The 18,466-nt window shown below is 46.9% G+C and overlaps 1 protein-coding gene across 1 annotated transcript in view; it reads right to left on the bottom strand.

The window, feature by feature from the left end:
* Positions 1-15,631, bottom strand: part of ATP9A (ATPase phospholipid transporting 9A (putative)) — a 120,763-nt gene extending 105,132 nt beyond the window's left edge. The window contains exons 1-3 of the mRNA XM_008073454.1: positions 15,493-15,631; positions 12,627-12,740; positions 7,261-7,369 (exon numbers count right to left, since the gene is read on the bottom strand). Coding sequence (XP_008071645.1) covers positions 7,261-7,369; positions 12,627-12,665 — 148 coding nt within the window. The 5' untranslated portion in view covers positions 12,666-12,740; positions 15,493-15,631. The remainder of the gene's footprint in view (positions 1-7,260; positions 7,370-12,626; positions 12,741-15,492) is intronic.
* Positions 15,632-18,466: the final 2,835 nt, after the last annotated feature.

Genomic DNA, 18,466 nt, shown 5'->3' with positions numbered 1-18,466 from the left:
TCTCATAAAGGTATGCCTTTCAGTTTTCACCACCTCACCCGACTCGTCTCTCAGTCAGCATTTATAACAGGGAACAAACTTCCAGTCACTGGGGCTGTTTATTTCTGCAGAGATGGACCCCAAGCCTTTTATAAGCAAACTCACTGAGCCCAAGCCAGGCCTTTCATGGATGAGGGCTTCAGAATAAAAGCAGTTTGTCCACAGTGCAGGGAGAAGCCAGATGTTTCCCTTGAGTAGAAACAAGCAAATGACAATTCAGTCAAACTACAAAATGGCCTGCTTTAAAAAAATTTTTTTTTAAATAAAATCCAGGGCACTAGTATGTGTGGGCCTATTTTTTGACCCCAAATACCTGCAGCTGTGCTTCCATTTTTCATTGTTCATGCAGGACATGGATTGCCTGTGTAGATGTCTAACCACAGACTCCACGCGCTAACCCTGGTTAATGTATCACTCTTTACTCATGTTCTCATCTAACTGTGACAGTGATGAGTTGTAAATTCTGCCTCATATGTTCACTTCCTGGGGTTGACATTAAAATGCCTCTGCGGGCTCAGCAGAGTCCAGGGGTTTAATGTGGGAATTTTCATATTCAAATAGAGTTGTCTGCATTCTCCAAAGCCCTGGGGGGGGCACGGACTGTTATTTGAAAATAGGCAAAGAGTTAAAAGGATTATTGTAAAGATCACTACCACTTCCTGGGGCTACTATTTTGTTTATAATAGTAGAAACTTACAAAAAAAGGCTGAAGTTTAAATGGAACAAGTTTATACCCACCACAGGCTTTTAAAATCAGTATATAAATGGTCTTGCTGGCTTAGGGCAGCCGGAACTGATCAAGTAGACTGACATGCTCTCAGGGAGAAATAACTTTTGGGAAGAGATAACAATGCAATTTGCATGTGAGAGTTCTCTGTTTGTTTTCCTTCTAATTAAACCATAGATCAGTTCATGGGTGATTCCTAAGAAAGTGAAATCAAGTACTTTGAAAGAAAAAAAATGGGACCTTATGGATCTAAAATAATTCTGTAGCTGTCAGAGATAGTATGAGCAAGTATTTGGCGAAGTCTGTTTTAATAAAACACATGTGCTGGTGTTCTAAATCTTAACAAAGGAGCTTTGGGAAGGAGAATGCTTTGCTCACCTTGAGAGCCTGATGAAGGGTCTTTGCCGTAGCTTTGCCACGGTAATAACAAAAAGTCTATCCCTGTAATTCTCTTCTTCAAAAACATCATAACCTGTATCTCAATGTCCTGCCACGTCTGAGCAGAGTTTACCCTTGGTAAACAGAACTAGTACTGTGTTTAGGAATACAGTGTTTCAATTTGGTTAATTAACTACAAACTAAACAGCTCCCCAGTCATGAATGCCTCTTCCCTACACTACTGCACCTTCAATTGACCAATGGAAGACAACTCTGAAAGAGAAACACACATGTATCCTCCGGTCTCAAAAGTCAGTCACGTAATTGTCATCCCAGATAATGGCCCAAAGTGGTGTCTGCATTAAATCAAAAAGGGATGTCCTCAAATGGAGGGGGATCCTTGAGGTTACAGGCGATACCATCCCTGGAAAAGGGTGATCAGAGAGCACTACAGAACTATCTAGAAAGAACCTGGAAGGGACACTCTCTGGGGTGGGGAGTTTCATACCACATATTTAGGGAAAAGCTAAGGGGAGAGCGAGCCTGTCTCTCTCACATAGACCTCAACTTCTGACTTCTGGTGAACTGGCTGCCCACATTCCCAGCAGGAAGGGAGTGCCAGCAATGGCGGCAGTGACGCTGCTGTCTACATGTCTTTCAAGGCTCACTGTCCGCTGCCTCCTCAGCCCTTGATTAGAAGTTAGTCCAGGAAAGTATTCCTGGTATGAAGACCCGGGATTCCTCCAGTGAAAATGTAAAGTCTAGTTCCTTCCTTACCTGTAATAACCCTGATAATCACGGCAGACCCCCTCCCCGCCCCCGCCCCGCCCCATTCCATGCCCCAGAATCAAACCGTAGAGTTTGGGAAGGCAAATAGGAAGAGAAATAATTCATTCACTGAGTTTTCTTTCCTGATCCCACTCAGGTCTTCTCAGTAACAAAACAAAAGTTTTGCCAGATTGGCTACAACTTCAAGATCTTTTTTGGTTTTATTTCCAGTGCCCCTGAATGCTATTAATTTGGGAAGACAGCTCTATAATTAAAACCATAAAAACTCATGAAGGTCTGAGGACTGCTCTTAAGTTCTCTGATCATGTTTCAGTGTGAATTTCAAGCAGGAGGAAAGGGGAGGCTTGTTTATCCAAAAGCATTTCCCCACCAGTTCTCAACAGTTTGTCTGCCTGATCACAAGGAGGCCAAATTGACCCTTTTGTGGACTTAGAGATGTGCTTTAAGGCCAGTCCCTGCACGTTGGGAGGCTGAGGTGGGAGGACAGCTTGAGCCCAAGAGTACGAGACCAGCCTGGGCTACGAAACTTTATAAAACTGCCAGGCGTGGTGGCATGCGTCTGTAGTCCCAGCTACTCAAAGAGGCTGAGGTGGGAGGACTGCTTGATCCCAGGAGTTTGAGGCTGCAGTGAGCTGAGATTGTGCCACTGCACTCCAGCCTGGGCAACAGAGTGAGACCCTCACTCAGAAATTTAAAAAGAAAACAGAAATAAATGTGCTTTAAAATGACTCAAATCATAAAATCCCTCTGTAGCACACGTATTAAGGCCAAACCCCATGACAATCACTGAAATACTACATGACAAAGGGCTGAGTTAAGATCCCAGCACACAGTAGGTGCCTTTTCCATGCAGACAAGCTGGGTTTCACACTGCAGCTCTGCTCCTCCACTGGCTCGTTATCCCACACACACAGGGTGCTTCTCCTCTCTATGCTTACTGGAGCCTCAGCCAAGAACCCACCAATGGGTGACAAAAAGAAATCCTTTCTGGGCAGTGAGACCTCATCTCTACAATAAATCAAAAAATCAGCCGGGCGTGGTAGCGCGTGCCTGTAATTCCAGCTACTCGGAAGGCTGAGGCAGAAGGATCGCCAGAGTCTAGCAGGTCGAGGCTGCGGTGGCCGGGAGCGGCCACTGCACTCCAGTCTGGGCGACAGATGTGAGACTCCAACTCAAAAAAGAAAGAAAGAAAGAAAGAAATCCTTTCCTCTCCTACAGTCCTATCCATAAGAGCCGGCTCCAAGGGGCTGTTTTAAAAATCACAGACCAGCCATGCTCGGTGGCTCAGCCTGTAATCCCGCGCCTTTGGGAGGCTGAGGTGAGTGGATTGCCTGAGCCCGCGGGTTCGGGACCCGCCTGGGCAGCAAGACCACATCTCTACAATAAATCAAAAAATCAGCCAGGCATAGTAGTGCACGCCTGTAATTCCGGCTACTTGGAAAGCTAAGGCGGAAAGATCGCCGGAGCCCAGCAGGTCGAGGCTGCGGTGGCCGGGAGCAGCCACTGCACTCCAGTCTGGGCGACAGAGTGAGACTCCAATTCAAAAAACAAACAAACAAACAAACAAACAAACAAGCAAAAATCACAGACTTGGCCAGGCATGCCTGCAATTCCAGCACTTGGAGGCTGAGGCAGGAGGATCTCTTGAACCTAGGAGTTTGAGACCAGCCTGGGCAACATAGTAAGAACTCAACTCTATAAAAAAAAATTAAAAATTAGCTGAGTGTGGTGGTGCGTGCCTATACTTCCAGCTACTTGGTAGGCTGAGGCAGAAGGATCACTGAGTCCAGCATGTCACGGCTGCAATGGCTGTGAGCGTGCCACTGCACTCTAGCCTGGGCAACAGAGTGAGATTCCGACTCAAAAACAAAACAAAACAAAAACCTGGATTAATCCCTGTCAAAAACTGCATGTCATGAGTCTAATTTTAAGGCAACATCAAACAAATACAAATTGAGGGACAGACTACAAAGAACCTGGCCTGAAACTGGCTTGTCGTCTTCAAAAAATGTCAGGATCATGAAAGACAAAGAAAACTGAAGATGACACCAGGTTAGAGGAGCCCTGGAGAGATAACAGCTAGGGACAGCTGGCGAACCCAGGCTGGCTCCTGGACCAAAGGGGAAAAAATGTTATAAAAGGCCACTTCAGGGACAAGGCAACATTTAAATAAGGAGTGCAGATTAGAGGAACAGTGATGTATGATACTGAATATCCTGATTTTGATCAGTGTACTGTTATAGAAGAGAAATGTCCTTTTAGGAATAAAGTATTCAGGGGCAGATGGAAATGATGCTTGCAACTTAATACATTCATGACTTTAGACAGACCTATAGCTATATAAAGAGTATCAAAAAAGCAAATGCGAGGCCAGGCTCAGTAACTCAGTCTGTGTTCCCAGCACTTTGGGAGACTGAGGCGAGTGGGTTGCCTGGGCCCGTGGGTTCAAGACCCACCTGGGCAACTTGGTGAGAATTCGTCTCTACACCTCTTGTTATTGTTGTGCAATAGTTGATTTCTTTTGTTTTTTGAGTTGGGGCCTCACTCTGTTGCCCAGAATGGAGTGCAATGGCGCAATCATGGTTCATGGCAGTCTTGACTTCCTGGGCTCAGATGACCCTCCAGCCTTGGCTCTCCAAGCAGCTGGGACTACAGGTATGTACCACCAACACCCGGCTAATTTTTAAATTTTTTTTTTATAGAGACAGGATCTTGCTACATTGTCCAGGTTGGTCTTGAAATTCTGGGCTCAAGCGATCCTCCTGCCTTGGCCTCCCAAAGTTCAGGGATTCCAGGGTGTGAGCCACCATGCTTGGCTTTGTTTTGCATTAATTTCTAACTAGCAAAAGGCTGAGGCAGAAGGATCGCCAGAGCCCAGCAAGTGGACACTGGGGTGGCTGTGAGTGTGCCATTGCACTCCAGCCTGGGCGATGGAGTGAGACTCCAACTCAAAAAAAAACAATAATAGTACAAGTAACCAGAAATACTATAGCAAGTAGTGAATATCCTGGCCTATAATCTAGTGACCAAGGAATTCTGGTTTCTGAGCATTTTGATTCCTCAAAATAGTGTTGAAAGTACATCTTAAGACTCTGTGTGTTAAAAAAGAAACCAGTCCTTCAGGAATGCACACATACATACTTGGTTCATTCTGTTTTCAACTTGCTAAATGAAAATGCAGGCAAAAAGTTCCATTCAAGGAAGTCTCATGACGCAATTCAACAGGCAGGTCAGGAAGGGCTTCCCTTTCTCCCTCTCCTGCGACTTTCCTGTGTGGGTTTGCTACTCACCCTCCCCCCAAGCATATCCAATAACTAAACTTGCTTTCCAAGCTGACAGTTCCTTCGGTGTTTTGTTGGGCTTTCAAAACAAATTACGGGGGCCTGGGTAGGGCTAATGTTCAGAACTGCCCTTTATTTTCCCCACAGTGGCATTGACATGACAATAGACAGCACGGGCCCCAAAGGGAGGCCAACAAAGAAGGACACGTTTTTAATGCTACAGCCATCTGTCAATTCTCCTTGGGGTCTTTTCAAGAGCTGCACGGAGTTAAGGCTGGAGCTGGGAAGGGGTGTGCCACGGACGGCAGAAGAATCACTCATGGGAAAAGCAACTGCGATGTGAAAAGCACCAAAGGGCTGGAGCCAGGACGGATAAATGCAGAGCATAGTCCGATGGACCTCCCCTCTGCCGCTCTGAAGAGACGCACCGCGCCCTCGCATGGGGCTTTTGTTGGTTACCAAGCATTTCAAGTGTTATAGGAAGAATACGTTATTACGGGGGAACTTAATACACACGAACTACAAAAAAAGACGCCCTCAGAGGGGGTGTTCTGACTACCCACGTGGAAAGTTCAAGTCACCTGCCTCTGCAGGGATCACGTGGAGTCTTTCTCTTTGGGCAGCAACGTGTCCTCAATACAGTAGTTTAGCGTGAAGAAAGCGTGTCTATTCCACCTCTAAAGTCCTCCTTCTCCCAGAGACTCGCAAATGAAGACCACCAACCACGAAAACACATTCAAATACACTAAGACAAAGTATTTTTAAGCCTCAGGGAAATGTTACTAAAATTTTGGTTATTTTGTTTTTGAGCCTAAAACCTGTACCTGCACATTGTTCCTAGAAGGAAAACACCACTCTCAACCCCAAAACCATGAAAAACTGCTTTGTAAGCTAAAGCACTTAACCTAAGGCAGCGGAGACCCTGGCTTGGGCGTCTGCCCATCTGACCTCTCAGAATTCTCAATGTCCTGAAGGGAAGACACAATGCCTACTCCCCTCCACTTCTCCTTAAATGAAATTAATCTATGAACGGATCAGCCATCTTAGGAGACAATCGGTTACATGTTTTCCTTAGATGGATTAGTAAAAAGGCAACCTTCTCTCTCGCTCCTCAGTGCAACCTTAAATTCAATCTAAGTTGCAAATAGAAATCAACCCTGGCTGGGTTGTTTTGTGGCTTCTCCTAGGGTGTGTTGGGTGGATAGTTAAGTTCCATCATTTAAAAGGTACACATCTTGCAAGGGGGCCAATGATGAGAGGTTATCTGGTCATTTCTCCTTAGACAGACTACGTGCACAATTTAATGTCAAGGATTTATAAAATGCCTTCAAAGACACCTTCACTGGTGCAGAATCTATGTAAATCTGTTGCCTTTTAAAAAAATATTGCAATGATTTGATTTTAAAGTAATCACTGTTGGCCCAGTGTGGTGGCTCACATTTGTAATCCAGCATTATGGGAAGCCAGAGACCAGCCTGGGCAAACTTGTCAAGATCTCATCTCTACAATACATCAAAATATTAGCTGGGCATGGTGGCACATGTCTGTAGTCCCAGCTACTTGGAAGCCTAAGGCAGAAGGATCGCTTGAGCCCAGCAGATCAAAGCTGCAGTGGCTGTGAACATGCCATTGCACTCCAGCCTGGGTGACAGAGTGAGACTCAGACTCAAAATAAATAAATAAATAAAGTAATCACTGTTGAAAGAGACTCTCTGGAAGTCATTCCCAGCCTCCCATGTGAGTAGGAAGGACGTCTTCCTCTTTCGGGTGGGAAACAGGCAAAGGGTTAGCAGGCGAGATGCCAAACACACAGAATTTAATTCCGGGTTGACCATGGGGCAGTTATCTGGCAGGACCAACTCTAAGAGGCCGGCAGATGTACCCAAGTCCCACCGACCCCAGGCAGACGGAGGTCCCGCAGTGCCCCAGCGACCAAGTGGCCAGCCGGCCACGCAGTGCCCGCACACCCGCGGCCTGGGCCTTGAACTCTGCTCCCCAACTGCAGCAGCCTAGGATGGAGCTGTGGCTGGAATCTGGGAGGCTGACCTCTCGCTGTGAGTCGGCTGTAGACCTGGGAGTTGACTTCCTTGTCTCGCACGTAGCATCGGATCTCTTCTACTGCCTCACGGATAACGGTGACAGCCAGCACGAAGCCCTGTGGACAGAGGGGACAGGCGATGAGCCCTGCTAAATCCAGCATCCTCTCCTGATGCCAGGGGCAGGGAAGGCAAGAGGCCACTCAGGAGGGCAGAAGGGCAGGACCCCGAGCTACCCCCGATGCTCACGCCCCACAAGCCTCTTCTCTGAATCTTAGAGTACACGCGCTCACATGCAACCACTGAGAAACGCTACCCTAGAGAAACACGCATGGCCACACACCTGCAAGAACATCCATATCCACCCCCTTGGGGTCTGTGAGGGTGAAAATGCAGAAAGTGACCCAGACTGTCACTCCACAGGCAAGTGACGGTGACTGCAAACATGTCTCTCTCTCTCTCACTTGCCATGAGCTGGGCACTGTTCAAAGTACATTTCATCCTCACAATCCTGAAATCCACTCCCAGTACTGAGACCTTCATGCAGATGAGGAAACTGAGGTGCAGAGAGGTTGAGTAATCTTGCCCAAAGACATAAAGCTACTAAGTGATAAGCAGGGATTTGAGGTCAGGCACAGTGGCTCACACCTATAATCCCAGCGTGTTGGGACGCCAAGATGGGAGGGTCACTTGAGCCTAGGAGTTCAAGACCAGCAGGGGCAACATAGTGAGATCCTGCTTCTACAAAAAAAATAAAAACATTAGCCAAGCAGGTGGCTCATGCCTCTAGTCTCAGCTACTCAAGAGGCTGGGGTGGGAGGATTGCTTGAGCCCAAGAGGTAGAAGCTGCAGTGAGTTATAATTGCATCACTGTACTCCAGTCTGGGTGACAGAGCAAGACCCTGTCCCTAAAAAAATAAATAAATAGATAAATCAGGAAATGGAATGCAGGAAGTCTTATTCTTAAATACCACATTATTTTATATCTAGAAACACTTAGGTAGATGGTGCCAATAAGACGAACAAGGATACACTTAAAAAGAATAAAATAGACCGGGCTCGGTGGCTCAGTCTGTAATCCCAGCACTTTGGGAGTCCGAGGCAAGTGAATTGCCTGAGCCCGCGGGTTCAAGTCCTGCCCAGGCAACTTGTCTCTACAATAAATCAAAAATTAGCCGGGTGTGGTAGTGCACGCCTATAGTTCCGGCTAGTTGGAAGGCTGAGGCAGAAGGATCGCCAGAGTCCAGTGGGTCGAGCCTGCGGTAACCGGAAGCATGCCACTGCCCTCCAATCTGGGCGATGGAGTGGGATTCCTACTAAAAAAAATAAAATAAAAGTCGGGCACAGTGGCTCATGCCTGTAATCCCAGCAATTCGGGAGGCCAGGGCAGAAGACTGCCTGAGCCCATGGGTTTGAGACCAGCCTAGGCAACTTGGCAAGACCTCGTCTTTACAATAAATCAAAAAGTTAGCCCGGCATGGTGGTGCATGCCTATAGTTACAGCTACTTGTAAGGCTAAGGTGGAAGGATCACCTGAGTCCAGCAGGCAGACGCTGTGGTGGCCATGAGCGTGCCACTGCACTCCAGCCTGAGCAACAGTAAGACTCTAACTCAAAATAAAAAAAGAAAGAAAGAAAAGAATAAAATACATCCACTTCACTAGACAGAGCTGAGTGCAGAAATCAGCCTTCCAGGACAAACAAGGCAACAATGTTCATAGAAACAACAACATAGATTCCATACACTGTTAAATACTTTCCAATGTTCTTAACCACTGAGCAGATTCCCCTGCCAGGAGAGACTAGGTCAGAGCGGGGAAAGATTGAATGGAACATCAGCTTAATCTACAATGTTTAAAATTTTAATAAAGAAACCATCTTAAAAGATTAACTGTGTACATACCAACAAATAAAAATTTAAAGCTTCCCTCACCTCTCTGAGTCAGATACCCCAACCCACAAAATCTGGTGGGGGATGGGGGAGTCACTCATAGCAGAATCTATCTTGTTTCGTTTGTCTGTTATTTTGTTGTGTTTAAGTCTGGTCTCACTCTGTCACTCAGGCTGGAGTGTAGTAGATCAATCACAGCTCACCGCAGCCTCGACCTCCTGGGCTCTTGCCATTCTCCTGCCTCAGCCTCCGGAGTAGCTGGGACTACAGAAATTTTATTTTTTGCGAGACAAGGTCTCGCTATGTTGCCTAGGCTGGTCTTGAACTCCTGGGCTCAAGCGATCTGCCTGCCTCAGCCTCCCAAATAGCCATGAGTCACCGCACCCAGCCCAGAATCTATGTTGAATCTAGATTTTTCTTCCTGTTTTAATAAAACCAGAAACATTCATTCATTTTTCTTACATGTTTACATTCATTCATCTTCCTTGTCATCCCTCCTTCCTGCCCTCTTTTAGAGCTTGCCAGAACAGTTATTTTTTAAAATACCACCCAAGGGTTAGCAGTTGTGATTCTTGGAGGATTTCACTTTCATGCTGTTTACCCCTTGAAATATATTAACTTCGATTCAAAGGACTTTAAATCTCTTACGTAAATCTACCCAGAGATGTGCTACTTTATGAAACTCCTCCCAGCACCCACACATCATTACAATCAAAGGATTACTCCTGCTTCCAATCAGATGGAAAAGTGTACACTGCTGCCCAAGGACAACTGGTACATTTCAGAATCAAAGCATCCCAGACCACATGGGGAGACGAGAGGAAGCCTGTCCCGGGCGGGGCACAGCCGAGCTCCCCCCACCCCACCTCCATGCAGCTGTTTCACTGTCCTGTGCCAGAACCCAGTTGTTGTTTATTTTTTCAAATGTTCTGGTTTCTATTTCTCTCTGCGTGGGCCTGGCTAAATCCCCTTGATGTTAATAGAAAGTGTGCGCCCCTACAAAGACAGGCGCGCTCACCAACTGCCCTGCTGCAAATAAGTACCATAAATGCCACCTCCCAAGTGATCAAATCTCCCCCCACACATACACACACAGTTCTCATTAATCCCACAGGCCACACCATCCCTTAGGCTAGAAACTGCTTTACAAAGAGATGCAAATGTAGCCCAGAAATAAATTTCAACCAACTGACTCAGGAGGTCCTTAAAATTCTCAGATATTAGGGGTGGGGGGGAGGCTGTCTGAGCTCCTAAAGATATCATAGGCCTGGCCAGGCATGGTAGCCTGTAATCCCAGCACTTTGGGAGGCCAAGGTGAGGGGATTGCCTGAGCCCATAGGTTCGAGAACAGCCCGGACAACTTGACAAGACCTCATTTCCAATACATCAAAAAATTAGCCAGGCATGGTGGCACACGCCTGTAGTTCTGGCTACTTGGAAGGCTGAGGTGGAAGGATCACTTGAGCCCAGCAGGTTGACACTAGGGTGGCTGTGAGCATGCCACTACACTCCAGCCTGGGTGACGAAGACTCCAACTCAAAAAGAAAGAAATCATAAGCCCTAATAACACATAGACAAGCAATTCTGAAAGTGTTACGTCTCTTTTGTAAAGTTGTACACCAAAAATAGATTAATGAAAGCAATACTAATGTGTGAGAGACAGAAATCAGAAAAGCAGTTGCCTGGAGTGGGGGTGATGGAAACAGGCACTAGGGAAAATTCTTTTTTTTTTGAGTTGGAGTCTCACTCAGTCACCCAAACTGGAGTGCAGTGCCGCTCCCGGCCACCACAGCCTCGACCTGCTGGGCTCCGGCGATCCTTCCGCCTCATCCTTACAGGTATGCGCTACCACACCCAGCTAATTTTTGATGTAGTGTAGAGACGAGGTCTCACCAAGTTGCCCAGGTGGGTCTCGAACCCACAGGCTCAGTCAATTCACTCGCCTCGGCCTCCCAAAGTTCTGGAATTATAGGCTGAGCCCGGCCTCTAGGGAACATACTAGGGTGATGGAAATGTTCTGTATCTTGACTGAAGTGGTGTTTATGTGGGTGTTGACAAAGCCAAAACTGACTGAATTAAAAATTTAAGATCTGCCGTTTAGGGTATGTAGATTATATCTCCATAACAAAAAAAATCTAAATTTATTATTTGGTCACTATACAAATAATGTTATGGATGATTTCAGCTCTCTCCTGAAAAATTTCTCCCCCTCACATCTTTTTTTTTTTTTCTTTGAGTCGGAGTCTCACTCTGTTGCCCAGACTGGAGCGCAGTGGCCATTCCCGGCCACCGCAGCCTCGACCTGCTGGGCTCCAGCGATCCTTTCGCCTCAGCCTTCCGAGTAGCCGGAACTACAGGTGAGCGCTACCACGCCCGGCTAATTTTTTGATTTACTGTAGAGATGAGGTCTCGCCTGCCCAGGCGGGTCTCGAACCCGTAGGCTCAGGCAATCCACTCACCTCAGCCTCCCAAAGGCACGGGATTACAGGCTGAGCCACAGAGCCCGGCTCCCCCTCACATCTTAATTATTAAAAAGTAAAACTTAGCCAGGTAAGGTGGTTCATGCCTGCAATCCCAGCACTTTGGGAGGTAGAGGCAAGAGGATTGCCTGAGCCCACGGGTTTGAGTCCAGCCTTGGCAACATGGTAAGACCTCGTTTCTACAATAAATTTTTTTAAAAATTAGCTGAGCATGGTGGTATATGCCTGTAGCTCCAGCTACTTGGAAGGCTGAAGCGGAAGGATCACCTGAGCCCAGTTGGTCAAAGCTGTGGTGTCCGTGGGTGTGCCACTGCACTCTAGCCTGGGCAAAAGAATGAAAGCCTAACTCAAAAAAAAAAAACTATGATACATACTAACAGTAAGATGCCATTAAAATGGATGAGCAGATATTCTGACAGAAAAAGCATCTGTTGTATTGCTAATTGAAATGGCAAGGTGGCTGGGTACAGTGGCTCACACCTATAATCCCAGTACTTTGGGAGGCAGAGGCGAGAGGACTGCCTGAGTCCACAGGTTCGATACCAGCCTGGGCAATATGGCAAGCCCTCATCTCTACAATAAAAAAAAAAAAAAATCAGCCAGGCATGGTGGCATATGCCTGTGGTTCCAGTTACTTGGAAGGCTGAGGTAGAAGGATCACCTGAGCCCCGCAGGTCAGAGCTGTGGTGGCTGTGAGTGTGTCACTGCACTCCAGGCTGGGCAACAGAGTAAGACGTCAACTAAAAAAAAAAAAAAAGCTAAAATTAAATCTGAACAATAAACATGTCATTAGTGGCAGAATTTGGACACGAAGAGGAGACCATTTCCTGAGAATTTTCTCCATAGCAGTAAGAAGCATTTTACTTGCAGTGGTTCATTGGATCCTCCCAACAAACCAAGGAAACAGACACACCATCCAATCCCAGATGCTGGGGAGAGAGGAACAAAGGAGCATTCGGTCTCCAAGCCTCTAAGGTTACCAAGCAAACGGTGCCAATGAACTCACCAGGGGGACCCAGTAGGTATAGAGGGCGCCGAGTCTCATTTCAGGAACAAACTGGGAGCAGGCGAGAAGTAAGAAGTAGAGGTTGAAAAAGTACTTGAACTGGTTGAACAGCACCTGGAATGCAGGGAGACAGCAGAGGAGAGACACTCAGGCCTTGTCTGAGGGGGTTTGGAAGGTTCTGTGGAAAGCAAATCATTCTTACACAAGAACACAACTTACATGAAACCTTTTACATAAAGCTTAGCCACTTTCACCTGCTGTTTAGGAAAACACATTTAAGTCATAAAAATATTGTGCAAAAGTATAAGAGAACCAGGCATGGTAGCTCACACCTGTCATTCCAGCACTTTGGGAGGCTCAGGCAAGAAGATCACCTGAGCCCAGGAGTTTGAGACCAGCCCGGGCAACATAGCAAGATCTTGTCTCTACAAAAAAAAAAAAAAAAAAAAACCAAGGCCAGGCTTGGTGGCTCAGCCTGTAATCCTGCACTTTGGGAGGCCGAGGTGAAGTTCGAGACCCGCCTGGGCAACTTGGCGAGACCTCATCTCTACAATAAATAAATTAAAAAATTAGCCGGGAGTGGTAGCACACGCCTGTAGTTCCAGCTACCTGGAAGGCTGAGGCAGAAGGATCGCCGGAGCCCAGCGGGTCGAGGCTGCGGTGGCCGGAAGTGGCTACTGCACTCCAGTCTGGGCGACAGAGTGAGACTCCAATTCAAAAAAAAACAAAAAACCCAAAAACTTAGCTGGGCGTGGAGGCGCATACCTGTAGTCCCAGCTACTTGAGAGCCTGAGGCAGAAGAGTTGCCTAAGCCCAAGAGGTGGAAGCTGCAGTGAGCTGTGATCGTGCCACTGCACTCTAGCCTGGGCAACAGAGTGAGATTCTGACTCTGAAGAAAGGAAAAAAAAAAAGTAAAAGAATAAATAAATAATATAGGTAGAAATTATAGATACCAAATTCAGGAGCATGGTTACTTCCTGGGGGGAGAGCCAACACTGTAGGGAGCATCAACCTTACCTGTTAGTTTTTATTTCAGTTTTTACTTTTTGAAAAGACGAGTAGGCCACAAAAAATGTGGTTGTCAAGGAAGAGGTTTTAGTGGGAAATGCTTATACTGTGAGGTTGAATTTAAAACGGAAGGCAGAAAGTTATGTCCATGAGATGATCTCCATGTCAATAAAATCATACAGCAGAATCATACCCTGGGATGAGGTTGGGCTCTGGTTCCAACCACCCCCATGTGACCTGGGGGCCGGGGGGTGGGGGTGAGACTGATATCACATGACGTGTTTTAGGCAATGGGTGATGAGTGGAAGGACTGGGTCTCTTTAAGACTAAAGTAATTTGTGTTGGTTTGGTTTGGTTTCTGTTTTGAGTCAGGGTCTCACTCTGTCACCCAAGCTGGAATGCAATGGCAAGATCATGGTTCACCGCAGCATCCACCTCTTGGGCTCAGGCAATCCTTCCACCTCATTCTCTGGCTAGCTGGGACCACAGGCACACACCACCACATCCGGCTAGTTTTTTTAAATTTTTTGTAGAGACAAAAGTCTCACTATGTTGCCCTATGTTGCCCAGGCTGGTCTCAAACTCCTGGGCTCAAGGAATCCTCCCACCTCGGCCTCCCAAAGTGCTGGGATTACAGGCCTGAGCCATCATGCCTAACTTAACCAAGGCTAAGGTAGTTAAGAGCCACTGCAACTTGCCCCTCCATGGCTACTTTGGTGGTCACGCAATCCAGATGGCATAGCTAGGAGATGGAGGAGGTGGCCCAGGCTGCACCAGACTTTCCATGAATGACAAACAAACCTTTTCCTCACTTAACACACTGTGATTTGGTGGGGTTGTGTGTTAAGGCAGTTGGCAATGAACATAGTCAAAATCACCCTTTAAAAAAATATTCAGGCCAGGCTCGGTGGCTCAGCCTGTAATCCTGCACTTTGGGAGGCCGAGGTGAGTGGATTGCCTGAGCCCGAGGGTTCAAGACCCGCCTGGGCAACTTGGTGAGACCTCATCTCTATAATAAATTAAAAAATTAGCCGGGTGTGGTAGCGTGCGCCTGTAGTTCCAGTTACTTGGAAGGCTGAGCGGAAGGATCGCCAGAGCCTAGCAGGTTGAGACTGCGGTGGCCAGGAGCAGCCACTGCAGTCCAGTCTGGGTGGCAGAGTAAGACTTCAACAAAAAAATAAAAGTAAAAATAAAAAATCTTCAAATTGATCTTAAATTATACTATAATAGATTTGTGCCTAATATCTAACACAGCTACTTTTTTCTTCCTGCGTTGGAGCTGGCTGCTGCTGCTATATCTCAAAAGTGAGTTGGTGTGTGTGTTTGGAGGCCATGCTGGAGAAAAATAGATATTTAATTATGTGGGGGCAGGGGGATGGCTTGCTGAGTACATGGCTATGAATTTGTGTAAGTTCAAGTGGAAGTGTTATAATCCCAGAAACATTTATTAGCAAAAATATTAATAGAAATTTTCTCACTAGATGGTATTCAAATTTATCTTTTTTTTCCTCTAGACTTTTATCTCCCAACTCACCTATATTGGGGAAATATGTCACATCAGGTGGAAAAATTTCAGCACTGCTGATATTTATTTTCAGTGCTTTGCACTTTTGGGCCCAACACACCAAATACATGAGAAGTTATTCTAACCAGCCACGCAGAGTCTCACAGTCTAGCAGACAGAAGGTAGCTCCTGCCAGGTGCTCAGGAGGGGAAGGTGACTAGCCAGGGCTGACACAGAGAAGGTACAGGGTGTTCACGAACTCTGCCACGGAGACCTCAGTCTTCTAAGACGGGTACCAATGCATGTACTTGTGATGGGAGAAGGGGAAAAAACATGGGCTCTGTCTGCACGTACCCCAGGAAGAAAGGTGAAGAAATTATACTTCTGATTATTGATGACATTTCGAGGATACCTCTGGTCCCTCTTCTCAGGATGCCCCAACCAGACAGTGCGAGGCCTGGGCTCCCCTCCACCACAGCATCTCAGCCATTCGCAGCACCTGTGGGAAAGACAGGCCTGCACATCAAAGTCATGCCCACACACCAGGATCACGCCCACACACCAGGATCACGCCCACACCATGGCCACACCCACATCTGTCCTCTCTTCTCAGAATGTTTGTCTTGAAAGCATCTTCTCTGGGTCATAGCTATAGCCATATCTGGGACGTCATCTTTTAGTGCGATGGGAAAACAGAGCAGAGGCTCTCAAGATGCTGTAGTCCAAATAAAAGAAGCTTTGTGCCCAATCACAAATTATTTACAGACAGGCTTCACTTAACAACAGGCATACGTGCTGAGAAATGCATCCTTAGGCCATTTCATCATCACGTAAACATCACAGAGTGCACTTACACAAACTCCCCAAGGGCCAGCCTTCTACACACCTAGACTGTATGGTCTAGCCTATTGCTCCTAGGCTACAACCCAGTACAGCATGTTGCCAAATTGAATACAATAGGCAGTTGTAACACAATGATAAGTACTTATGTATCTAGACATAGAAAAGCTACAGTAAAAATACAGTAAAATAATCTTATGGAACCACCATCATATATGTGGTCCATCACTGACAGAAATGTCACTATGAGCTGGGTTTGGTGGCTCAGCCTATAATCATGCACTTTGGGAGGCTGAGGTGAGTGGATTGCCTGAGCCCACCGGTTCGAGACCCGCCTAGGCTACTTGGCAAGACCTCATCTCTACAATAAATCAAAAACTAGCTGGGCGTGGTAGCGTGCACCTGTAGTTCCAGCTACTTGGAAGGCTGAGGCGGAAGGGTCGCCGGAACCCAGCAGGTTGAGGCTGCAGTGGCCGGGAGTGGCCACTGCACTCCAGTCTGGGCAACAGAGTGAGACTACAACTCAAAAAAAAAGAAAAAAGAAATGTCACTATGTAACACGACTACATCTCCAAACAATAGGATTCATTTAAAAATAAAAAGATGTAAGGTAAGAAAATATCTCACAATGAGCAATACTATTACTTTCACATTTTACAGATGAGAGGGAAGCTCAGAACAATTAAATCAAGCATCCAGGTTTGCTGAAACATGACAAATACTTGAGTCTGGCCTTGAACCATGTCATCTTATTCCAAAGCCTAGTGTCTTTGCTACCATCCCACGCTGTCAAGCGGCTGGTTACACCAAGATTGCTATAAAAATGAAAAGGGGGGATCTTCTCTCCACCCACAATTTTCCTTTTCAGCAACACACTGGAAGAGCCAGCCAGAAAGAGGATGTCTCAGGGTTCGATAAAACCTGGACGGGGTCAGCACACCAGCTGTCAGTGGACAGACTCCATGTGCACCCCCAACCTGGCATTCCCGAGGCATCAGGAGTTCATTAGCACTGACCCACCAGCACCCCACTCCCAGGTCACCCTCACACAAGGCAAGGGAACACTTGGGAATCTGGGCTGCTCTGGCAAAACAAAGACACTGAGAGCCCCCAAAAGGGCAGTGTGTCCTTCAGGAGAGCCTATAAATAAGGCATTTCAAGACGTGCAGGCCCCCATATGCACTGCCATGAAAATGTGCCATACTGGATCACCAACCTCACTATCCAGCACACAGGCTTGGAGGGACAAGATCCCAGCTCTGCCAGCCCCCCGGGATGTCGCCAGCTGAGATGAAACCAACCAGACGTGGCGACCACAACTCACATGATCACTTGTCCACAGTAGACCCTCCTCCTTCCTTCCTCCTACAGACCAGGCCTTGGTGGGGTGCCGGGGTACCGAGCGGAGCAAACACAGTCTCTGGGCATCAGGACCCTAAAGATGAGCAGGGCAGCAAGCTGCCTGCTCAGATACTGAAAAATTCCATGATGAAACACAATGCCCTTTCTTAAAAATAGCATCCTCGTTCCAGTAAACTGGCACTCAGAGTGCAGTGTGCTTCTGCCAAGAACAGGTTTCCCTTCTAGTAACTCATTCCTGTTGGCGGCGTGCACAGAGGCCTCAAGGAGCCCTGCTCCTGAGCATGGATCACCCACGCGGGCCATCGGTGGACACTCACTGAATACACACCAAATGAATGGAGGAAGCAAACAGGGAGGGAGAGAGGACAGGAAGGAATAAAAAGGGAGGAGGGGGGAATTCCCTCAACAGGAAGCACATGCCTCCACTTGCCGAAGCCTTCCTGGATGGCTGTGCCGGACTTCTCTTGGAGCCAGTAATCCTCTCCCCATCCTATAATAATCCTGTCGTGACGGATCCCACAGTCATGTGTTTCTAGTGAAAGATGAAAAATGAATTTAAGAGAACCCCAAACCAGCAAGCTGACTGTTTACAAGAGTTTTGTTTTAGCAGGGGGTTCCATGCTTCAATCCGGTCACACAATCTTTTTGTTACTTAACCTACTTTCTATTACTTAACCTATGACAGGCACAGGTGCACAAAGCACCGGGTATTGCAAGAGACTGGAAACAAACCTAGCCATTGTCTCGGTCATCCAGGCTGCTATAACCTTCAACTGGGTAGTTTGCAAACCACAGAAAAGTATTGCTCACAGTTCTGGAGACTAGAAAGTCCAAGATCAAGGCACCCTTAGAATCAGTATTTGGTGAGGTCTGTACCTCAAAGATGGCACCTCCTATGTGTCCTCATGTGGCAGAGGGATGAATGAGCACCCTCAGCTCCTTTCATAAAGGAATACACCACATTCATGCGAGTTCCATCTTCACGAACTAATCTCCCAAACACCCTACTTCATGACACTGTTGTGTTGGGGGTTAAAATTTCAACATACAAATTCTGGGGGGAACACAAATATTCACACCATAGCACCATTCATCAGAGAAAGACTGCTTAAATAAACAGGGATCA

Source organism: Carlito syrichta, unplaced genomic scaffold (assembly GCF_000164805.1).
Source record: "Carlito syrichta isolate Samal-C Ts95f unplaced genomic scaffold, Tarsius_syrichta-2.0.1 Scaffold315848, whole genome shotgun sequence".
In the NCBI taxonomy this organism is placed as follows: domain Eukaryota; kingdom Metazoa; phylum Chordata; class Mammalia; order Primates; family Tarsiidae; genus Carlito; species Carlito syrichta.
This window is presented reverse-complemented; position numbering and strand designations above follow the sequence as displayed.